The 25,460-nt window shown below is 35.3% G+C and overlaps 2 protein-coding genes across 2 annotated transcripts; one reads left to right on the forward strand and one right to left on the reverse strand.

Moving 5' to 3' along the window:
- Positions 1-6,964: 6,964 nt before the first annotated feature.
- On the forward strand, positions 6,965-7,900 carry LOC139194734 (uncharacterized). Its single transcript, XM_070819641.1, has 3 exons — positions 6,965-7,199; positions 7,290-7,479; positions 7,615-7,900. Exons 1-3 carry the CDS (start codon positions 6,965-6,967, stop codon positions 7,898-7,900), a joined length of 711 nt encoding a protein of 236 aa, XP_070675742.1.
- Positions 7,901-19,942: 12,042 nt separating this feature from the next.
- LOC103428047 (E3 ubiquitin-protein ligase BIG BROTHER-like) lies at positions 19,943-25,157 on the reverse strand. The gene is made up of 9 exons (XM_008366135.4): positions 24,786-25,157; positions 23,882-23,977; positions 23,618-23,787; positions 22,919-23,165; positions 22,243-22,277; positions 21,853-21,897; positions 21,111-21,238; positions 20,259-20,367; positions 19,943-20,153 (listed from the first exon to the last, which is right to left on the reverse strand). The coding sequence occupies exons 3-9, from the start codon at positions 23,756-23,758 to the stop codon at positions 20,097-20,099; spliced, it is 762 nt and encodes a 253-aa protein (XP_008364357.1). The 5' UTR covers positions 23,759-23,787; positions 23,882-23,977; positions 24,786-25,157; the 3' UTR covers positions 19,943-20,096.
- Between the last annotated feature and the right edge of the window lie 303 nt (positions 25,158-25,460).

A 25,460-nucleotide genomic window follows, 5' to 3' on the forward strand; every position in this document is an offset into this window, starting at 1 on the left:
GTAGCTCATTTTTCCAACTTACCAAATACTTTCAAGTACCTATTCTTTTAGGTTTCGTTTTATTTTTACCCTATTATTTTAGCCAGTAACAAAACCTCATAATATTTTCACAATAATGCTATTATTACCACATTATTATACCACCTTATGTGGCGGCTGAGTTGGACATGCTTTCTCACTTAATTACAATATACTTGGATTTGCATATAAATTTTATTAATTTTAATTAGTTTTTGTTCAGAAACAGATATTAGCTTGAATTAAAACACTTCAATTTTCATAGTTTTGCACCCCTTGTCCAGTCGTCCTCAAATACTCTTCTTGTCGTCCCAATCTCCTCCTCCCTCCTTAAAGTTCCTCTAATTGTCTTGTGCTTCTTCATCCTCCTTCCTCCTCTTTTCCAAAACAAATAGAAAGAACATTAAAAAAAAAAAAACAAACAAACAAACAAAAGGCCAATTGCAAAAGGAAAAAAAAAAAAGCATAATTAATTTCAATAATTGGCAAGCAACTGCAGCATAAATATGAGGTTTTTTCAAGAACAGTGACCCCATAACCTTTAATCTAATAGAAAACTTGTTCCTTTTGACTCCATCAAATTTTTAAAGATGCATATAAAGTCATTGTTCAATGAAACGATCAGCTAACCCGTATTTTATGACAATAAAAAGGCAAACAAATACGATTAGTTGAAACCAAATAAAATTTGACAAAAAAAAGGAGATTGCAGGAGGCTAAAGAGGAAGGAGGGAGGAGATTGGGGTGAGAGGGAGAAAGGAGATGGAGTGCAAAACGAAGCGTCCAACCCAATCAATTCTAATTAGGGTGTTGTAATTATTAATTTTTTTTTAAAGAATAAATGTGTTATTTATAGTAATAATAAAACTAAAACTAAAGATGTGGCATGTCGAAGTAAAACTGCCACATAAGGTAGCATAGAAATTATGGTATAATAACAGGGTAATAATAGTATTACTCATATTTTCTTCATGAGAAGTACGGCATTCCCATTATATATCCAAGTGTTTATTTTGTAATTATGCGTACAATATTCCAGTTACATGGGGGCATCTTTCTAATTATTCCTGATTTATTCTTTGACCTTAAATTCCGGATCCTTTTATTGGGGATCCTAGAAATCCTGTGATCGTGATCGTGATCGTTCATTATACATTGTGCGATTAATTTTCGTTAGGTATTATTTATATTTAATTTTAAATTTTAAATTTTGAAATGATTTCTGACTGCACGATGTACGATGAACGATCACGATCACGGAATTTCTATGATCTTCAAGAAAATGATCCGGCTTAAATCCATACACATTTTCTGCAGGTCAGCAAAAAATAATCCATTTCTATATCTCTGCATTTCCTTGATCGGATGATCTCAAAAAACCCTAGTCTAGTAAATTAAACAAGTGAAACCAAATCCATCATAGTCCATGAATTTTAGACAGCAGCTCTTAAGACAAAATTAGTATGTAAAAGATTGGGAAGAAAGACAACCCGCGTTTCAGGCTAGGAATCTTGTTGTGTACACGTTGGAAAATAAAATTTAAAATTGAATATCATATTCGTTTTATTATATACTAGCAGATGAGCACACATTTTGTGTGTGTGAACAATTTCATTTTAGTTTTTGTTATTGATTAAGGAGTGTGATTAGTTTTTTAAATTTTAAAAAGAGTATAGAATAATGATGATGAGACAATTTCTCTTAATAAGTGCATATTTTTTCTTGATAATTATTGTTTCGTCCTCTTTATGTAAATATTATGTATCAAAAGTGAGGGTAAAATAGAAAAATAGCTATATGATTGTCATTTTCTAAAAAAAATGAGGGTAAAATAGGAAAATAGGGATATGATTGTTATTTTGTCAAAAGGTTCAAAATTAAAGCTTCTTCAACCGTCCACCTCCTCCCACGTTTTCCTCAAGTGCAACCGTTTCAGTTCATTCAAACTATCCAAAAAACATAATGATTTCACTTACCTATATGAAAAAATGATGGTGGGACAATTTCTCTTAATAAATGCATATTTTTTATCTTATGTAAATATTATATATCAAAAGTGAGGGTAAAATAAGAAAAATAGGAATATGATTGTCATTTTCTCAAAAGATACAAAATTACTATTTTGCCCTCCTTGTGTAAATATTGTGTATCAAAAATGAGGGAAAAATAGAAAAAAAGGGGCAAAAAGTCCAAAAGATACAAAATTACTATTTTGTCCTCCTTATATAAACTTTGTGTATCAAAAGTGAGGGCAAAATAAAAAAAAAAGTTGACAATGAGGGTTCTCTTAATAATAGTATAGATAACTATATTACATATATAAATTTGTTTCTCTTGCCTATTTATTTTATATTAACTTTGACACAAATAACATAACTTTCTTGAGAGGATCCTCGCCGGATCCTCTTTGTGAGGATTCCAGGAATCCTCTAATCACATATGTTCATAGTGCATCATGCGACCAGTTTTCGTCCGATACTGTTTATATTCAATTTTAAATATAAAAATTTACAATGATTTCTGACCGCATGATGAATGGTCACGATCACGAGATCCTTATGATCCTCATGAAAATGATCGGGCTTAAATCCATACACATTTTCTGCAGGTCAGCAAAAAATAATCCATTTCCATATCTCTGCAATTCCTTGATCGGATGATCTCACAAAACCCTAGTCTAGTAAATTAAACAAGTGAAACCAAATCCATCATAGTCGATGAATTTTAGACAGCAGCTCTTAAGACAAAATTAGTATGTAAAAGATTGGGAAGAAAGACAACCCACGTTTCAGGCTAGGAAGCTTGTTGTGTGCACGTTGGAAAACAAAATTTAACGATTATCATATTCGTTTTATTATATATAACTATATTACATATATAAATTTGTTTCTCTTGCCTATTTATTTTATATTAACTTTGACGCAAATAACATAACTGTCTTTGGCTGCAATGAGAGAGAATTCTCGCCGGATCCTCTTTGTGAGGATCCCAGTAATTCTCTAATCACATCCGTTCATCGTTTATCATGCGACAAATTTTCGTTCAGTACTATTTATATTCAATTTTAAATATAAAAATTTACAATGATTTTTTACCGCATAATGTACGATGAATGGATGTGATTTGAGAATCCCGGAATCCTCACTCGGCTGCAATACTGTTAGATTAATTTTTATTATAGTTAAATGTAAGTGGCATCTCGGCGAAGAACGGGCAAACGGCAAAATGTTACATTGATCCCAAGTTTATATGCTTATTGCATGACATCAGAGTAGGTAAAGGAGCTGGAACAAGCTGCACAGATACAGTTTTTTATTTTTATTTATATATATATATATATATTTTTAATAAACAGTATCTTGACATTAAAAGGTGAAATGAGTTAACACATAACGAATTAGGCATAATAATTTGATTCGAATTCATCATTTACCGGAATCAAACTTACAAATTCTCACTCATTAATGAAAAAATATACCACTAAATCGTAGGGCAACCCACTTACAAGCTGACAAAAATAATTTTTAAAGATAAATGTACCTCTCTTAAGTTTGAATTATATTGACAAGGTAACATGCAATCCATTATTATCAATTAGAAATGTGGGGGTCAATGCAAGGAAGAGTCGAAAGTCAAAGGCTGAAGCCTGCCGGTGTTCGTTTTCTTGTTTGTACTAATTTTCTGTAATATCTTCTTAATCCAATATTTAGTAAAATAATCTGACTGCTACAGAATGCCACCAACAACAAAGAAATTTAGTAAATTGACTATATAAGTACATATTGTGCATAGCTGGTTTTTTTTTTTTTTTAATCAGACCTCTTTTCTGATTTTTATTTTTTTTAATTTTTAATTTTATACTGACCCCTAATATAACTAGTTGACTAATTTGTATGAGAATTTTTGTTACCGACATCGCTAAATTTATGACTAGTTATGTTGTTTTTGGGGACCTTGGAAGCACAAGAATATGAGCTTCCAAAAAAGCAAATATTATAGATTAAAAATTCATTGTTGTTTGCCTTTTGTCTTTGATTTGTTTCATGAGCTTTGTATGAAGTACCTATTTTCATGAGTGCTTGTCTTGAAAGTTTCTTTGTTATAAATATGTAGAAAATTTTATAGAAGACTCGAACTGCTTTTGGTAAGCATTTAAAAGTACTTCTTAATAGGTGTGGATTTGAAAAACCGAAAATTGAATAGAATATTGAACTAAAGTCGAAAACAATCGAACTTAAAAAAACCAAACCGAACCAAAATTGTTTAGCTCGGTTTTTGTTTCCATGGTTTGGAAACCGAAGTAGCACCTAAATTGACGTTGTTTTTTGGTTTTGTATAACTCGAAAATGACGTCATTTTTTGTTTGCTTATAACCCTACGCTGCTCATGTGCTTGGTTTTCTTATGCGCCGTCTCACTCTCATCAACTCACTCCTCAAAGCCGTTCCAGCGTGTTCAATCTCCTAGGGGATTGGGTGTGAAATCCCTTCCACATCCCCCCCCCCCCCAAAAAAACAACTCCTTTAGCTAGGGGTGGGCACAGTGCGATTCGATGTGGTTCTACCCTCAAACCATAACCGAAATCAGAAAATATTAACGGTTCGGTTCGGTGCGGTTCCACTTAAATTTATTACAAAAACCATACGATTCGTTTTAAATTGGTTTTGGTTCGGTTCATGCCGGTTTACGATTCCGAATACTAAATCATTTGAATACCAAATCAAAATGGTATTCAAAGTTTACTTGGTTTTTTTTTTCTTGTGTTTTTTGCATACTTGCATTCAAATACGACTTCTAAAATGGTTATACAAAGTTACAAACAAAAAATATCCTTTTGAAATACTAAATCAAAATGCAAATGTCCTTGATACCAAGCAAATAAAAAAGGAAACACAATTCAAATGTACATATACATTTATAATACAAATTACATACAAATACATCCACTATGCAGTAAGAATGTTAATACGAATACAATAATTTAAACTTAAAAGGGACTTATCAAGAGATTAAAAAATTGCCCAAGAAAAAGGGAAAAAAAAAGCAAGATGTAACTGAACACATTAAGATCATTCTATTCCTAGAAAGAGATGAAATCAAAACCTGAATGTCAAATTTGGAGTTCTAGGAGAGAAAATGACCTTTTTTTTTTCAAATATGTGCCTTATCTCAATAGGTGAACTATGCAAGTGAAAGACCTAATTGAGAAATGTTGTCGCCCTAGGTTAAACCTGTTTGGTTTTCACCACTTATTTAGTGACACCTGTATCGGTTATTAAATTTAATTAATTATTTATATTCACGATTCGGTTCGATTCTAAGTTGTTCTACCAACATGAAAACCAGAATCGGAATCGATATGAATGGTTCGGTTCGATTTTTGAACCTATGTTGATTTTTTTTTGTCATCACAGTTTTTTATGATTTTTTTTGTCACAGTTTGATTTGGTTTCGCAGTTCCACGATTTTTATGCCCACACCTACCTCCAGCCCAATTCAATTCATTGGGCTCCAGGGGAATCCAGTTGGTCACCTAAGCAAAAATCAACAAGCCCAGCCCCCAGGTGCAGTGATGCAAGGTTTATGTCACCATGACGTCATCCACTATTAAAAAAAAATCAATAAAGATACAAAAAATTAATTAAAATTAAAAAAATGTATATTAAAAAAAATTATTTGCTACCCCACTCGTAAGGGTGGGGCGCCCTTACTAACCTGAGGGGTGTAGGGCGTGCTTAATGTTACTTCATAAGAGTGGTGAACAAATTTCAAATACTATGCCTCACTTGACCAAAACTCCATCACCTATCAATTGCTTTAAGAGCAACTCCACCCATGGAGCCCTCCCTCCTGGCAATCCACTATTGAATCCACCATATTGAACAGTAACTGCCTTTAATGAATAGTAACTACCTTTAATGAACAGTAATTGCCCTTTGCATCTCCACCCTTTGAGCCCTCCCCCTGGCAATAGGCAATAAAATATTAGTTTTTTTTGTTTGTTTAAATAATACAAAATAAAATTATTTGTAATTTCGGATAAGATTTTTTAAATCGTTCTCGTTGTGCCACGTGTCATTTTATAAAAAAAACAATTATTTAGCGATGGAGTTCGATAAGATTTTTATCCAATGTCATCGTGCCACGTGTCATTATCTTTTGAGAATCTTTGACGATAAATTTCGATTAGATTTTAACTCGTTCAAAATTGCGCCACATGTCATTATCCGGAAAGATAATTATTGGAGATTGATTTCGATAAGATTTTTATCCAATACGATCGTGCCACGTGTCATTATCTTTTCAGAATCTTTGAGGATAGATTTCGATCAGATTTTTAACGAATGACGGCATGCCACGTGGCCTCATCTACAATCCGATCATTTCTGAATCGTCCATATAATCCACCATCCATCCTCACAAATCTCACACCAATTTTCTCAACATCTCTATCTCATTATTCATAGTTTATGCTTCTTCTTCACCATCCTTACAATGTCTTCTTCTTCATCAAGGATGATGTGGGAAATCGATCAGCAAGAGGAAAAATTGTTTAACCAATCTGAAGGAATGTTCAAACTTCAGATAGCCAAAAATGAGGTGGAAGAGGATGAGGAGCATATAAGGAGAGATGACGAAACAAGAATGGCCAGAGCCTCACATTCTCGTCGAGTCATCCAGACTGTTGCTCAGATATGTAGGCCCAGCCGTTCAAGAAACCTTGATAGAAGCAGGCAACGACGAGGTGAAGAACTGTTGGACGATTACTTTGTCCATAACAATGCATTTCCTGATACGTACTTCAGGCACCGTTTTAGAATGGAACGACATTTGTTCAACAGAATCATGACTGATGTTTGCAACCATGATTCTTACTTTGTGCAAAAGAAGGATGTTTGTGGTGTTATGGGTCTCCTGCTTGAGCAAAAAATCACTGTTGCGTGCGAATGCTTGCGAATGGAGCATCTGCAGACCAAGTGGATAAGGCATCTGCAGACCAAGTGGATAAGATAACAAGTATGGGGAAATCAACCATTTTTGAGGCCCTGATGAGGTTTTACGGAGCAGTCGAATCTTTGTACATCGCTGAGTACCTTCGAAAACCTACTCACATGGACTTACAAAGGCTTCTGAAGAATGGCGAGATGCGAGGTTTTCCTGGGATGATAGGAAGCATCGATTGTATGCACTGGACGTGGAAAAATTGTCCAAGTGCATGGCAAGGCGCATATGGGGACAGAAAATGAGCAAAATCTATCATTTTGGAGGCAGTGGCATCTTTTGATACATGGATATGGCACGCCTTTTTCGGGGTTCCGGGGGCTCAAAATGATCTTAACATCATTGCCCAATCCCCAGTGTTCAATGACGTCCTACAAGGAAAGGCACCAAAAGTCACGTACGTCGTCAACGGACGTAAGTACGACGGGCCATACTACCTAGTTGACGGCATTTACCCAGGGTGGGAAACATTTGTCAAAACAGTGCCACGTCCGCAAAGTGCAAAGGAAAAACACTTTGCAAGCTGTCAAGAGGGGTGCATGAAGGATGTGGAGCGTTGTTTTGGTATCCTTCAAGCTCGTTGGGCGATCGTCAGGGGTACTGCCAGAATGTTTAATGTAGAGTCACTTCAATCCATCATGATGACGTGCGTCATTCTTCACAACATGATTGTGGAAGATGAGTTCGATTATGAAGCGGTTGATGAATATGAGCCAGAGCCAGACAAGATGAACAATTCAAGAACACGGATATATTGTGTGCATGATGCCACTGAAGAACCCGTGCAACACGAGCCATTAGAAAGGGATGGACGTTACAATGAAAGGGTCATTCAACGATATACTGCACTTCAAAGGTCATCTATGCACAATGATCAGTAAATTGACTTGATAGAGCACCAGTGGGCATTGAAACAAGTTGAAGATACTTAAGTTTATTTAGTATGTTTGTTTGTATTTGGTGTGTTTATGTAATTTTATTTGATGTGTTTTTTGTAGTGAGCTTTTTATTATTTCGTATGTTTATGTAATCTTATTTATTTGGTATGTTTATATAATTTTATTTGGTGTGTTTATATAATTCCAATTGGTGAGTTTTTTAGTTTTATTTGGTGTGTTTATAATTTCATTATACGTGAACAATTTGATGAATAAAGATTCTATTATTAGGATAAATATATTATGAAATTAAATACATGTACTCTCACTTTAAATAAAGTACCAACTTCAATAAAATGGAAACAACATAAATAATAAATTACAACCCAAAGTGATTGGAAAACTATGGGCTCCGATTACAAAAAGTACCCTATTCATCATCACTTAACCAATCTGTGGTGCTAGGATCATCTTGTCTTGTTGTGCTAGGACCATCTTGTCTTGTTGTGTTAGGACCATCTTGTCTTGATCTCGCTTCTCTTGCACGCCACCTTTGCACCACATCCGCTTTCTTCGACTGCAAAAAATATTTAGAATTTGGAGACATCCCTTCTAAACGCGTGTTCATAATGTCACGATCTCATTGTGCAATTCTTTCTTCTCTAAGCAACTCTCTTTCTTGCCTAAGTAGCTCTCTTTCCCTCTGTTCAGTTTGAAATGCTTGTTGAATAGCTGCAGCTTTTATCTCATCTCTAGCCTTTTCAGCCTCATATTTTTCCAATTCCCGTGCCAACGTCAATTCACCTTGACGAGCAAGTTCTTGCATGTACTTTCCATAATCATTCTTGGAAGCACTTCCTTTCCTCTTTGAAGCCTTCTTACCTTGAGGCCTAATTGGATAACGGGTCGACCCCGATGCTTGTTCAGGAATGGGCGTTTCAGGCACTTCTTCTTCATCTTCTTCATCAACATGGGAGCCATGATCGGGTGTAGAGTGTGGAGGGGTGCTGTGTACAAATGTGTTGTGTAGAGGGATGTTGTTCATGCATACTTCTGAACCAACAGGCACAACTTTGAATTTAGGACAATCTTTAACAATATTCCAACATTCCTGAAGGAAATTTTGTGAAAAACATGTTCATTTGAGCAACATCTATGGCATGCAATTAACATTTAAAGGCGGAATCATGCTTGTATGCACTCAAAAACAAAACATTACCCATGAAATTCAAAACCTAGTAGAAAGGTGAACCAAGACTCAACTCAAGAACAAAGTGAGTTCAGATATTTTATACCTTTGTTGATTCCTCTTTGCATAAGCAAAGGCTAATCACCTAATGAGTGAAGGAAATTTTGTGAAAAACATGTTCATTTAAGCAACATCTATAGCATGCAATTAACAAGCAATTAACAATTAAAGGCGGAATCATGCTTGTATGCACTCAAAACAAAACATTACCCATGAAATTCAAAGCCTAGTAGTTAGGTGAACCATGACTCAACTCAAGAACAAAGTGAGTTGAGAAATATTATACCTTTGTTGATTCCTCTTTGCATAAGCAAAGGCTAATCACCCAAGGAGAGGGCCTTCATTCCTTGCTTCTTAGATCCATCAATTTCTTGGAGGAGGATGATGAAAAGATTCTCCAAGTTCTCAAAATAGATAACCTCTAATTTTTCCACACCAAGGAGAGACTTGAATAAGAGAGGAGTGACCTTGGAAGATGAGAGATTGCTAGCTAATCTCCTCCAAGGGGGCCAGCCTCTTAGAGAGAAAGGGAGAGACATGTTCTCTCCAATTTTCTCTAAAAGAAACCCTAATGAAGAAATAGTTATAAAGTCATATTTATATCTACCTTCATTGGAGTGGCAAACTTGTAATAAGTCCAAAACCCACTCCACTATCATTATGGCCAGCCATAGGGTTTTATTGGGCTTTTTGGGCCTTTGTGAATTATTAGTCATTAAGTTGTCGTACAATTTAAGTCAATGGGCTTGACGTTCGAAGCCCATTGGACCTTGAGGCCCAAAACTAACCCATGGTCTTTTAACGAACTTTATTCATTTGATTAATTAACATATTAATTAATCATTGCCATAAATAATTAAACCATTTAATTATCCTTACCCATGTCTTTCTTCAATCTCTACCTTACTCGGTGTACGATCCATTAGGTTCCTTTTAGCGAGGCAGTGGACGATTGTTACTCTTAACGATCGATTGTGAATTGAAACTTACTTTCAATTCTCCCTTTAGTGATTATACACGTTTAGGGCTTCCACAACCATGAGTGACACCTAGCAGTATGTCATGGTTACCCAAGCTAATCAGAAGAGGTGGAGAACCTATTCAGTTTAGGATTACAATGCAATACGGTCTTTCTCTAATACAATACTCTTGACCACATTGTTTGGTTTGATAGTTTAATCATGTCTACTATCCAATGTGATTCATTTACTTATATGATTACCTTGAATGTGATTTGGAACGACTTCCTAAATCTCATTCATACTCTGGCCAGAGATTCTTAATCATATTATAGAGTATTCTCCCTCAAACGGTTTGAAGGTTAGAGATCCCTTGTTACACATTCACTTGCCTCCATGCTTAAGTGGCTTAACCCCAACTATGTCGTGGACACCCTCTGACAGAGTGACTTTGACATAGTTAAAGATCAAGGACCTAACCACAAGACAACTATGATGCCTCAGGTCCAAGGACTACTTTGCATTATCTCAACCATGAGTTCTCATGTGACATGAGTATGAGAACTCATCGTTGATCATGTTCAGTGGGCTCATTCTCTATTGAGCACCTACATGCTTGTCTTGGTGTCAATCACACCAATGACTCGAGACCAGTCACTCTCCCTGAGAAAAGACACAGCACGTACTGATCTTAACGGACTGTCAATGCCCAATTGGCAATCCTATGATCAGGAACGTTTAGGATATGTATATGAAAGAGAATGGTCTCATGAATCTAACTTGTTTAAATTACATTCTCCTAATTACATATTCCTTGGACTTATCGTTTAAGCATATAACATTTATATGAGATGGCTTAAAATAATAATCTTTGCCTTTGATATTAAACTAGATTAGTTTAACATGTGAAATGTCCGTAAAGTATCATCATATGATTGGTTTTAGGGCACATTTCCAACAATGAGAGGGCCTTCATTCCTTGCTTCTTAGATCCATGGATTTTTTGGATGAGGATGGTTGAAAGGATTCTCCAAGTTTCCAAAATTGAGAACCTCTAATTTTTCCACACCAAGGAAGGACTTGAAGAAGAGATGAGTGACCTAGAGGAAGTAAGATTGTTAGCTAAAATCCTCTAGGGTGGCCGGCCTCTTAGAGAGAAAGGGAGAGACATTGTGTTCTCATTTTTCTCTAAAAGAAACCCTAATGAAGAAAAGGCTATAAAGTCATATTTATACCTACCTTCATTGGAGTGGCAAACTTGTAATAAGTCCAAAACACACTCATTTATCAATATGGCCGGCCATAGGGTGTTATTGGGTTGTTTGGGCCTTTGTGAATATTTAGTCATTAAGTTGTCATACAACTTAAGTCAATGGCCTTGACGTTCGAAGCCCATTGGGCCTTGAGGCCCAAAACTAACCCGAGGTCTTTAACGAACTTTATTTGTTTGATTAATTAACATATTAATTAATCATTGCCATAAATAATTAAACCATTTAATTATCCTTACTCATCTCCGTTGTTTCTTCAATCTCTACCTTACACGGTGTACGATCCATTAGGTTCTTTTTAGCGAGGCAGTGGGCGATTAGAACTCTTTCAAATCGATTGTGAATTGACACTTACTTTCAATTTTCCTTTTAGTGTTTATACACGTTTAGGGCTTCCACAAACCATGAGTAACACCTAACAGTATGTCATGGTTACCCAAGCTAATCAGAAGAGGTGGATAACCTATTCAGTTTAGGATTACAATGCAATACGGTCTTTTTCTAATACAATACTCTTGACCACATTGTTTGGTTTGATAGTTTATTCATGTCTACTATCCAATGTGATTTATTTACTTATATGATTACTTTGAATGTGATTTGGAACGACTTCCTAAATCTCATTCATACTCTGGCCAGAGATTCTTAATCATATCATAGAGTATTCTCCCTCAAACGGTTTGAAGGTTAGAGATCCCTTGTTGCGCATTCACTTGCCTCCATGGCTAAGTGGCTTAACCCCAACTATGCCGTGGACACCTCTGACAGAGTGACTTTGACATAGTCAAAGATCAAAGACTTAACCACAAGACAACTATGATGCCTCAGGTCAAAGGACTACTTTGCATTATCCCAACCATGAGTTCTCATGTGACATGAGTATGAGAACTCCTCGTTGATCGTGTTCAGTGGACTCATTCTCTATTGAGCACCTACATTCTTGTCTTGGTGTCAATCACATCAATGACTCGAGGCCAGTCACTCTCCCTGAGAGAAGACACAGCACGTACTATTCTTAACGAACTGTCAATGCCCAATTGGCAATCCTATGATCAGGAACGTTTAGGATATGTATACGAAAGAGAATGGTCTCATGAATCTAACTTCTTTAAATTACATTCTCCTAAGTACATATTCCTTGGACTTATCATTTAAGCATATAACATTTATATGAGACGGCTTAAAACAATAATCTTTGCCCTTGATATTAAACTAGATTAGTTTAACATGTGAAATGTCCATAAAGTATCATCATATGAATGGTTTTAGGGCACATTTCCAACAATTCCCACCGGTTGAATGATTTGTTTCTTTATTTGATTTTGGCAGCATACCATACTTGTGCTTGAAGTTGCTACAAATAATAATAATGAAATTATTAGGTAACAAATAAATAATACAAACAAATAATAATAATGAAATTATTAGGTAACAAATAAATAATACAAACCAATAATAGTAATGAAATTAGGTCACAAATAAATAATGCAAACAAATAATAATAATAATGAAATTAGGTAACAAATAAATAATAATAATGAAATTATTAGGTAACAAATAAATAATACAAACAAATAATAATAATGAAATTAGGTCACAAATAAATAATGCAAACAAATAATAATAATAATGAAATTAAGTAACAAATAAATAATACAAACAAATAATTATAATCAAATTAGGTAACAAAATAATAATACAAACAAATAATTATAATATATTCTTACTTCATCCGCATAATTTGCCCCACTTCGAACATTACTACTAGCTTGTGTCAAGGCATCTCTCCACGTACTAAAGGAATGGCTAAGTATTTTCCAACAACTGGACATCGATTCTTTGGTTCTTTTCCGACTCATTTGCTCAAGAAATTTGGTATGAATTAAACTCCACATTTCTCGCAACTGCATCTCATTACCCGTAAGGGAATTATGAGTAACTTCAACTCAGCTAGTGCACAACGCAACATCTTCAAGAAGCGACCAATTCGTACCTACATCAGTAGTCATTTTGTGGAAAAAAATTGGATTGAAACTTTGAGAGAAAGATAGGAATTTGATTGAAAGTAGTTGAGAAAATATGAAATTGTGGTGTAAGGTAGATGGAGAAGAAGTGGTATTTATAGAAAAGTAAAAACAATTTTTTACAAATTTTTTTTCAGATTTTTACAATTTTTTAGGATTTTTTTCCATTTTTTTTTAATTTTTATTCAAATAATTAATCTTTACCATTGGATTTTAAAAAATTTGAATTCCAACACTCCAGATTGTGCCACGTGTCACAACGGTAACTTTTCTTAATTTTAAAACTATTTTTTCTTTATTTATAAAACATATTAATATCGACCGTTGATCTCAGATCGAACGGTTGATATTAAATAAGATTTTATTTTTATTTTTTTTACCGTTGAGATCCAACGATCCAAATTAATGAGCCGTTGAGATTGAATGGACCGTGGGAAGCCACGTGGCTTCCCAACGGTAACTGAGACCACTGTAAAAGTGGACTGCTTTTCTGAAAAGATGTCGGGCGACGCGCCCCCACGCACGAGTGGGGTGCACGCGCCTGACAGAAAAAAAAAAAAAAAAGGTTTGGAGCTCGGGCTTACGGGCTGTCAAAAGTTGACAGGCCTTCTGCTCGGGCCTTCTCAACAGCTCGGGCTCTTCAAGGCTGGAGTTGATTCACAGGGCCTCGGGCCCTTTCCTCTCCCCTGTCCCCCAGGCTACTCCCATGACTGGAGCTGCTCTAATGCCTTGGGCAGTTACTGTTCATTAAGGGGATTGAGTTGCCTATAGCCTAGGGGAGGTTATCAAAGCTGGAACTGCTCTCAACTCAGTCACCTCTGCCAACCTCCTATCGACATCGACCTCACCCACCTCACCGCGACGCCGTCGCTTCTCGATGTCAACTAGGGATGGGCAAATACCCATTGGTTATGGATAACCGCGGTTATCCACCTATTTAAATTTGACGGTTATAGTTATGGGTAACCGTTTAGATAAATAAACGGTTATGGGTATAACCGTTTACCCGTGAAATTTAAATGGGCGGTTATGGGTATTACCCGCGGTTATAAACAGGTACCCATTTAACCGTTTATTTTAATATATGTAAAACTTAAAAAAAAAAAAGGTTTCTAATTAGGTTTAGTATCCCGAGATATATTTGGTTATAAGGGGCCATATAATATATATATATATATATATATATTTATATTTATATTTATGCCTCTCTTGAGAGAAAAATATAGTTGATAGAACAGGGCTAATGTTTAATATATGTGATTGAATGTGCTAAACCATTAGCGTGTTCGACAATTTTGTTTTGGAGTCTTTTGGAGCTTTGAACAATTTAAGATAATGATTACCTTGAGCATTTAGAAACATGTTATTATCAGATGATGAGTACATACATATATATATATATATATATATATATATATATATCCCCAAAATTAGAAATCAATTAAATGGCTTGGATCAATGAACATATGTTTCTAAATAAAAATCCAAATATTTATCAAATTAGCTTATTAGCAGATTGATGCATACTTACATGTATTTATATATATATATATATATATATATATATATATATATATATATATATATGTATATGTGTGTGTGTGTGTGTGTGTACAATAATATTAATTAACCTACAACCATGCATGATTTTTCTAATAGTTAATATAAAAACTTATAACGGTATTTAATAGTTAGAAAAAAGAAAATTATGACAAATTTCTTTTTAATTTTCAAGTTGTTAAAAAAATAGGTAGACGGGTAGAAAAAAAAAGTAAACGGGTAAATGGGTATACGGTTATGGGTAAATGGATATACGGTTATGGATAAATGGGTATGCGGTTATGGGTATGATTAACCGTTTATAAACGATTATGGGTATGGGTATACCCGTTTATGTAAATACCTAACGGGGTAAACGGTTATGCGGGTAAAAGATTAAACGGTTATGGGTAAATAACCGCGGTTACCCGCCCGCCATAACCGTTGTCCATCCCTAATGTCGACCTCACCCACCTTGCTGTCACCCCTGCGAGTTTCCTCCTGCTGTCTCGACAACCGACCTCACCAACTATCTACACCACTCTTGTAATATATCAAGACAATTTGTGTATCATTCAAAACGGAAGTATTAATGAAATTATAATAAGAACGGCAAGATAAAGCCTCTGCTCAAGTTTGATGCTGGGATAAAGGATTTAATTAAAAGACTTACTTGGGCTGACCAACTGTTGACCCTAGAAATTCCATAACCTATGAGGCGCGCATGCTAAGTAACTAACGAGCTAACTACGTCTTTATGTGGATGGTTGTTGATGTGGGTGTGCCGATTCGCAACTGAGCTCAGTCGGGCGAATGAGATGAATGTGGTGGTGCGGTAACGATAGCGCATGCTGACTTCTGCAGCAATCAACTTCGGCATAGGAAAGAATACTCTTGGCCTTGAGTTCTAAAACCTAAAGAAAATGTTTTGCAATTCACTACTAAGTTCAGGACCTTCTGCATCAGGTTCGGCCACATCAACTATGTTTGTTAAAATATTAAGTGTGCCGAACAGGAATCAAGTTGTAGGTGATAGGATTTTTATCACATGCAAAAGTAGGGATAAAAACATTTAAAAATACTTGCAAGAGAACAATGTAGTTGTGGTATAAACTGCTTAAGTAATGTCGTTCTCCACAAGGATTGAATGAATCATTTGTATTTAAACTAATCCTTAGCTAATTATTTGAAACAAAGTTTCGAAAAGGTTGATTTTGGAATTTAAAATCACAAAAACAAATTTTAAATAAAAACAATTAAATAATTGGCAAAGTAAAATTTACTAAAAGAAAACGGTTTTGAAAATCAATTTAAGCACTAGGGTTCCGCCGTCACCAAGAACCATCCTATGCAATTTTACCAATTACTTATGAATTTCCACATACATGCTTTGAAAGTTAGGTTTTCCTAATCCATATTTTCCTTGTGATGTTCAAGTGAAAACGTATATCTAACATGCAACTTTGATGTTCAGATCAAACATATACATGCAAGACTCATTAAGCTTTGTGAAAACCCTTTGAAAAACCATGCAACCCTTAAGAGCATGATGTTCGCCTTAAGTGAACTTATAATTACTAATCACAAGAAGTCCTCCTCAATTTCAGGGTGATGTTCCAAAATAAATTGCATCAAATTACTTGTCTAAATACCCTAATGGTCGTGAATCATTAAGACAATTAGATAGTTTAAACATGGTGGTCAATAATTCAAAGCAAGCATGCATCCATTCATGAGTAAATTAATAAAATCACATATTCATTCTAAGGCTCATGGCCTTGTCCGAGAAAAAGAACTAGTTACGCAAAATCATAATAAAAATTAAAGAAGATGTCATTAACTAGAAAAGGGGTTGAAAACACCTTGTAGGTAAAAAGTCTGAAATTCTCCAAAGCTTTACTAAGTTCTCTCAATGTGGCGTATAGAACTTTAATGGCTAAAAAGCCTTATTTATACTACTACAAATTAAAATCCTTAGTGGAAAATGATTTTTAAAAACTAAGAAATATAATAGCTAAAGGATAACTTAAAAATATAATCCAAATCTTGCTAGGAAATCTGCCCAATAGAGAAATAGCCACGTTTCTAGACCTTCAAGGCTCCAAAATAGGCCCAAAACGACTTGAATTAAAGATAAGGACCTCCTCTTCAAGTTTCAACAAGAGCCCAAGTCCAAATCCATCATCTTCTAGCCCAAAAGTCGCAAATAAACTTTGTAACTCAATTTACCAGCACCGCACGCTGGGCACAAATCAATCTGCCCACGATCAGATGCTTGGGGATAAAATTATGAAATTTTGATACAACCTTCTTGACATACTTACAAACCCTCCATAATTGGAACCACTCAAAAATTTCACCGTTTGATTACTTTATGGTCAAAATGGATTCACACGTCCTACATTGAAAATACATAACAAAACATCAAAATCTCGTCAAAATATACTAAGAATAGGGGAAAATATATAGTGCAAAATTGACTCATCAGTAGGGACGAAAGATACTCTAAGGAGGTGAGTGTATTTATGGTAAAAGTGGTTTTGGTCGTTTGAATGTTGAATTCTGAAATGCACTTATGAAAAGGAGATGAATGTTTTACGATAAAAGTGGTTTAGTCGTCTAAATGCTTAACTCTAAAATGCACTTATGAGCAACTACTTATAGAACACCTCACTTCGCAGGGTATACTGATGAAGTGACCTGTTTCGGTGAAAGAATCAAAGACTCTTCGTTAGCTGAGACTTAGGATAAATAATCAACCGAAATAGAAGTAGTGTTGTTTAACCAAACTGAAGTTACTCCTAGACTAACTAATTCTACATTTCCAAAGATGTTCAACCAAACTGAATTTGTGCTTACAGAGGTTAGTGAAGCAGATAGTGTTTTTCTCAGAATATGAGATGGTTTTATGTAAAGTGTTTGTTTGTGTGTTGAGTTGGAGGTCCTCTCTATATTGTAAACCACTTCTATTTATAAGGGTTAATTTCGTGATGACCAAGTCTGCTGAGTGGTACAACTCTATCAAGACAATGATTCCTTAGCACTTATCTCATCAAACCCCTTTCTTGTCGAGACTGTATCTCTACCTAGTCTCGACCTCTTCAACTTGGACTAGATTCTGAACCTAGTCTTTGATTCTTGGAATCATTCAAATCTTATCAAAACTCATTCTGATCCTTCAAAATTTCTAATTAATATAGGACTCAACCGAGTTACACCTAAATCTGATCCTTTAGCAATCTCAATTCCACTAGGATTCGTTTCATCTGGACCCAAATCCTTGATTTCGGGGGCCCAAACACTAAGATACACAATCCATTCAACTATGCTATGTTTTATTTTATTTTTTTATTTTTTATTTTTTTTTGTTGTTACTCACCCTGAGAATAGTTAAACAAAGAACTCATATTTTTGTTAATCTTCTTTGCTCCCTCTACTTCTGCTAGCTCTATATGTGTCTCCATCTTCAAATAATCACTCCATATTTCCTAAATTTTGTTTCCTTCCTTTTCGTTCCAAATGACCAATTTTCAGATTGATATATTAAAAAAATTTAGGTAAAAAAAAAAAACGAACTGAACCCATACCGAGTTGGATAACAAAAGCTTAAACAATAATTTTGGTTCAGTTTTCAATTCCAACAAAAAATTGAACTGATTGGAATCGAAATCACCCTTACTTCTTAAAGAAGCACATAACAGAAAACACTTCGAAAATTTGACAAAGTTAGAATAAAAAATTACATTGGTTCGATGATTGAAGGGGCATTTTTCCTTGTCGTTGGCCTATTTGGGCCTTTTGTTACAAGCTGTCATGTACAACTTAAATACAAGCCAATCAGCCTAGAAAACCAAAAAGACCCATTTCAGCATTGTATGCTCTTTTAATTTACTAAACCTTTTTTTTTTTTTATAACAAATTTACCATAAAAACATCCGTCAATGTGTTAAGGATAAATTAATTTACTCATCTCCATTGATTTTTCCAAACTTAAGCTTATGATTGTGTGAGCCATTAGATTCTAGCTGGCGAGGTTTTGAGCAATAAAATTCTTATTAATTGATTATGTATTAAAAGTACTAATAATTCTCCATTTTATGATAACTGGTTATGGTTAATTCGCATGGCTCGTACTATATCATGGTTACTTAAGCTAAGAAAAATGATACATAATTTATTTAGTTGGAATTGCAATGCAATACAATCTCTTTATAATTCATTACTCTTAACCACATTACTAGTGCACTAAACAAACCCGTGTCGATCCCCTAATGTGAATTCTCAAGTCCATATTATTCACATGAATATGATCGAAACTCTTAATCATATTCAAACACTTTGACCGGTGATTCCTAAATCATATCTTAGAGCATTTACTCTTTACCACAAGTACAGATTCCTCATTTCCTTCTTGTACGTTCTCATTCCTTGTTGGTTGAGTTTTTATGTGTACGTCTTTTTTTCATTCAGTGCAGTTTCTCATGTGATCTAATCCAAGCAAGGTTTTCCTATAAGCTACTCTTTTATACATGCTACATACTCTTGTCCAAAATTTCTACACATTTCCATCAAGAACATTAATGCACAACTTTCTAAACGCATTCAAAAACAAAACATACCAAAGAGACTCTCATACTGATAACGTGTTGTAAAATAAGCATAACATGGGTGCCTGCGAGTGCGAGGCGGGATCCAGTAGGCATATACCTTGCATAACATTCAATTCTATGGAGCAAAACTCAAAACATTGTTGCTACCCAACACAATACAAATGAAAAGTTGTAGCATGCAGAAATAAAAGGGAAACTATACCTACTGCAACTAGCTTCCATATTTACAGGATCATTTATGTGCTCCACCTTAATCGCTTAACATTACCAAATCACCGGATGTTACGAGTCGATTCTGGAATTTACAAGCACTTTGTGAAGCTAATATATATGACAAATGCATAAAACTCATTGAAAACATCATGCACCTCACAGAGCCGCAACACGATCTAATTATCGGAATCCTTCACTTCGTAACATTCTCATTTATTAAAATAGCTAAGACAATGCTTCTACAAACAACGTGGAAAAGAAGCAAACATGCACCTCTGTTAACCAAATTTGAAGAAGAAATTTTTTTCGAGGCTCTTTAAGCACATCAGGCCTCCTATTTTGCGCGCTTTGACGCGTCACCAAAAACCTCAGTGTAACATATTGGGCAAGCCTGATACAAGAAATACTTGTCAGCTAAAATTGAGGCATTGCTGATACAACTCCAATAGGTTATAAACACCAATATATTCCCCTTAAAAAATTAACAACAGCTTGCCTTGTTGATGCTAAGCCATCTGGTCCCACAACCAGCATGATAGAGGTGTTTGCACGGTAGAGCAATCCGCCGGTCCCCTCGTTTATATTCCATCTGGCAAATCACACATCTACATCCAACAAGGGGAATACAAGTAAATATGAAGTACATTTGGAAAGCTGCTCATACAATAGATGGCCTTTACAATCAACAGATGGCATATGAAATGAAAGGCCTCTCGGTAGGAAGCACAGAAAGATCCCAATAACTTCTAATAGGGGATGGGAACTAAATTGAAAAAATTACTCACCAATATGTAATTATGAGTATTCATCAATTTGAAACCACTAAATTTACCAAAATTCTATCCCATCCAATATTGTCGTCTCTGTATATTTTTCAAAGCAAACCACAAAATTGCATAAGACCCAAGTAGGTCACTGAAGTATGCAGCTGAAGAGCTAAAATCCAATCCCTACTTTTACGCTCCACAGTGCCAATACATGAAAAATCTAAAGTCATGCCCAAAGTTTACTTCAACATCCTACTGAAAAATGATCCAACATTTTATATCCTTGTGCAAAGAGAACCATTCGAGACTCATAAAATCATACAACCTGCTACAATACCTACCTTCACTCCCCAAGTAATCAATGTTCTATATGTTCTCCACAGAACACCCTACTAATGTAAACAGCACAATCCAGGACATTGAGATTTGAGCAAGGGAAAAAGTTGTTCTTGCAAAAATCAGTAGATAATAAACTTCCCACTTCTATGTTTAACCAAAAGAGATTCCATAAAACAGGACTTCAGAGAGAGAGAGAGTAATCACATTTTATCAAACGAACAACAAATAAGGGCAATGTATACCTCTCGTCTCGTGATTTCTTTCTCGAGAAAAAGCTGCATTTGTACTTCGAGATTGGAAGCAAGGAGATCTGATCTTGGGAGAGACCTCGATTTTGAGTGCCAACTGTCTCACCTAACTCAAGTAATTCCTGAACGTAAAGAACATTGTCAGTAACATTATACCAAATATATGTTAAGAAGCAAAATCATAAGCATGCAAATAAAAGGTTTTTAGTAAGCACTAGATGTTCCCATACGACACGACATTACAGACATACAACTACTAAAACTACCATCACAACTCGAGAACATTGTTCTACTTCAGAGATTCACTCACTAACGATTATATAGTAGGGTCCCCACCATGAATACAACTCTATAGCCAGATCCAAAGTCACATCGACAAGTGAAAGTCAGAGACTTAAGAAATTTGCAAGAATCTCCTCATTAAGAACAGAAATTACAAAAGGAGCCGTGCAATGATTGTTTAGCACACAAACAATCCTCCTTAAAATGAAGTAAATCTGTACCACCAAGAAAACATACACAAAACACAATTTAAATTTCCAAAGCTAGGGTGGTAGATTGAATTTGTTCCAGTATAAACCATGGCTAGCGTATCCATTTGTTATCATAAAATCTAAACAATACCTAATCCAGAGAAATGTTAAACAACAATTCAAAAAATAAGACAGATTACTTGAAATTATAATATAATTGTGTTATCCAAATTCTCAAGAGGAGAAGTGCAATTAGCTCTAACCTCGTAACTCATGATGTCAGGATCAATGTTGTCTTGCCAAATAACCTGCATATTTCACAGAAAATGCTCCAACTTAGTAATCTATTGAGCTCATTTTGTTTCACATAAAAAGTTTGAAAATGATAATGATGTAGAGAAAAATTCCAGGTATAAAAGCTTTGGTAAAGGTAATTTTGAAGTTATCACTGGAAACCAGGAAAAGGCCGGCCAAGGCTGTGATGATTTACTCATCTAACACTTCCATTCATGTTAAGCCAATCAATTCTACTCAGCCTTCAATATAGGTGCCCGTGTGCACATTTGTTGCACATACGCATACATGAATGCATTCGTGGTTATATGTATATACATACATTTAGAGAAAGACCCAGAGTATGGAGAAATAAATACCTGGTAATCATCGGAATTTTGATGTCTCCGTGGGCCTGAAATGTAAAGGATGATACTTAGATTGATAGAAAATATTTGAGTCTCAAATATATAGAAGTGACTTGGAACAGACCATATGACATTGGGAGCAAAGAGGATAGAAATGGAGGAGTAAATAGCAGCCAAACCAACAACTTTGGTTGGAAACATGTCTGTAGTACACAGTCCTTAAACATTGTAAGTTTATAATAAACAGTCACGGGGTAACAATCAGTGGTGCTACTCTACCTTTAGGCAACAATACGAAAAATGACAAACTTTATACCAATCAAACACGTAATTCTTATCTTCTTCTTCCCTAGAGGTATTATATAATTCATCTAACTCTATAAGTCACCACTAACATTACTTATTCTCTATGTCACTGGTCCCTCCAGGCCCGGTAATGTTTTAATCCACAATTTAGGAAAAATAGTAATAATAGAGAACGCTATTAGACTTTCCATAAACTGTGGAAACTCTATTGCCAGTGAACATACATGGTCACTTATTTGTTCAAAATAATAATTTTACCAGTCTTCACGGCTTCTTACAGAAAAGAGAAAACCGCAGAGCATAATCATGAAACTCCTCACCACCTGCAGCATCCATCCCCACCCCAAGAGAAGAAAGGAGAAAAGCAACACTACTAACTTACATTCTCTGGGATTGTGGCGTGTAGAAGTATTCACATTTCCTTCCCATTCTGAGTTCACAGCCACATTGTGTTCATTAGTCATTGTTGAAGCGCTCTGCAAATGCCTTCTTTGTTCCCCAGTTCTTGGGTCAGGACCATTGATCTCATAAGCATGACCAAACCCAAGATCATAGCATGAAGTAATATTCCCAGGTTCTGACAACCCAAACTTGTAATAATTTGTATTCATTGTTGGGTAAGCACTCTCCTACACATGTGAGAAGGAAATTGAAATTGAAAGAAATTTAAATAAATGAAAATACAGATAAACATTCCAAGGTTCAAAATTTGCATTATTGATGGTATAAAATTACACAAAAACTCCCTAGTTATGACTTTTGAGCAATCCTACTATGGAAACCCATATAAACTCCTTTCCATAAATGGGGGTAAGGCTAGCCGACATTCACCTCTCCCAGACCCTGCGTAAAGCGGGAGCCTTGTGCACTGGGTACGATGGTATAAAATTACACAAAAACTCCCTAGTTATGACTTTTGAGCAATCCTACTATGGAAACCCATATAAACTTCTTTCCAATGATGTACAACAATCCTACAGATCTAAATTTTGGAAACATAATAATTAAAGACAAACTAAACAAATCACCATGATTGGTGGTTGAAAAGAAAACCTTTGTGCAGATATTTAAGGTAAAGTACCTGAGCATGCGAATCGCCTGAAAAAATAAAGTTCACATGTTCATAGGTAAGACCCTCAAAATACTCCATAAAGCTACCCGCTGAGCTATAAGGACAGTTGGTGTAGGTGTAATGAACCTCCATGTGTGGGTTCCAACTCATTTTCAGCAACCGCAAGACAGACGAGGAATCTAAAGGGCACAAAGACAATACAAGAAATGAATATTTTACACTGAAGAAGAGACCATAAGGTTCCAAATAAAAAGTATCGGGAGAGATGTAAACCTGATCTTTCGACAAATTCTAGCACCCAATATCATATAAAATAATCCCAGACAGGCAACCGAAAAATGCAAATCAGTTTCTCACTTTCAGAAATTCCTGCAAATCAAAACAAACAATAAAAAAATCACCCAAGAGAAAAATCGAGCTGCGAATTAACAGACAGAGCACATAAATCAAGAGTTTAAGAATGCAACATTGCTGAAACAATGAAATCGAAGTTGTTCCAAATTCATATAGCTTCCCTTAGCTTCATACTTCAACCGGCATTGGTAGATCTAAGCAGATTTGTGAAATTACTAACAATGAATACATATACAGTTTGCTTGTACTTAATTAGGGAGCCTCCCGTCATTATCGCCAAAATTTTCCTTATGGTTAACTCTCTAATGGAATAGTTTTTCGTTCAAACAGACACAAAACAAATGGCTAAAACTAAACGAATCGCTATCAAAACCAAGGCATCATTATTACCACAACTAAATGTAAACTGCCGATTCCAACCAGATTGTTTTAATTTACAGATTAGCTAGAAACAAACTCCTAATTACGAAACAGAAACAAATTAAGAAATAAAATCACTAATAATTTGATCCAAACGCCGAAAAATTAGAAATAATAATAATAATAATATCATCGCATTTCCTGTACTTCCCTATCAACTTTCTCGGCAACCAAACGCAAAAGGAATGCCGCCAAATCTACCTCATTAGACGGCATTGATCTCAAAGAGCTCCCTAATCACACCAAATCAAGCAAAAACCAAGCCGGACAACAGAGAAAACCGAGAAAATGCGACGGAAAATGAGATGGCATGTATCAAACGGATCAGAGAAAGCTAAAACCAAAACAAATTAATAAAAAAAAATAAAAAAAGATTGAATCAACGAGGGAACAAAGAACCGACATTGCTGGCTTGTCTCCTCAGAAGCGCTTCTTCTTCAGCTTCTGCTTTTCTTTTCTGCTCTCTCTCTAGGTTGAGGTGAGAGAGGATGATGGTGGTGTATTTAGTAAGGGTGAGGAGGAGAGAGAGAGAATCCCCGAGTGACTGCCGTGGCTTTATGCAGTGGTTTCAGTGACACGCCAAGTCCGCTTGATGAGAGAAGGTTGGGATCTGCTGTCACGCGTCATATGCTAACACAATCATACCTCACATCGCATGTCTCTCTGGAGAGTCTGTTTCGCCCCCACCCACCCAAGTAATAATCCCACTTTCCGTTGTTTATGGACGTAAATGTTGTCATATTTCTTCGAGTTGACTGGTTTCTTTTAGGTATCTGGGTTCGAATTTATCCTCTCTCGATAACCATTTAAATTAGTGGTATTTCTTTTACATACGAGGAATTTTAGTTTTTATTTTATCTTGCATCTCTAACAAAAAAATGAATTAAAAAACTAAAATATCTCAAACATGTTCTTCTTTCCGTACAATCTTTTAAGTCTACAATCTAGTTCAAATTGTAACATGAAAAAATACAAACTATTCACGAACTTTATGAGCTGAAGGAATCAATGTCCAAGCTTGATTTGTTTCCTAATCGAGTAAAACTAAGCTTGTCTTGTTTCCTTCTTGAGCCGAACC

The sequence above is a fragment of the Malus domestica genome, chromosome 03 (genome assembly GCF_042453785.1).
Source record: "Malus domestica chromosome 03, GDT2T_hap1".
NCBI lineage: Eukaryota > Viridiplantae > Streptophyta > Magnoliopsida > Rosales > Rosaceae > Malus > Malus domestica.

Excerpts from the sequence above, each read along its gene's own strand:
- LOC139194734 (XM_070819641.1), top strand. The coding sequence starts at position 6,965 with ATGCTTGCGAATGGAGCATCTGCAGACCAAGTGGATAAGGCATCTGCA. Across the intron at positions 7,200-7,289 it reads GATGATAGGAAGCATCGATT|TGGCATCTTTTGATACATGG; the intron begins GTATGCACTGGA and ends TTTTGGAGGCAG. Across the intron at positions 7,480-7,614 it reads GTTGACGGCATTTACCCAGG|GGGTACTGCCAGAATGTTTA; the intron begins GTGGGAAACATT and ends GGCGATCGTCAG.
- LOC103428047 (XM_008366135.4), bottom strand. The coding sequence starts at position 23,758 with ATGAGTTGGAACCCACACATGGAGGTTCATTACACCTACACCAACTGT. Across the intron at positions 23,166-23,617 it reads CAGGCGATTCGCATGCTCAG|GAGAGTGCTTACCCAACAAT; the intron begins GTACTTTACCTT and ends TCACATGTGTAG. Across the intron at positions 21,898-22,242 it reads AAAATTCCGATGATTACCAG|GTTATTTGGCAAGACAACAT; the intron begins GTATTTATTTCT and ends TGAAATATGCAG.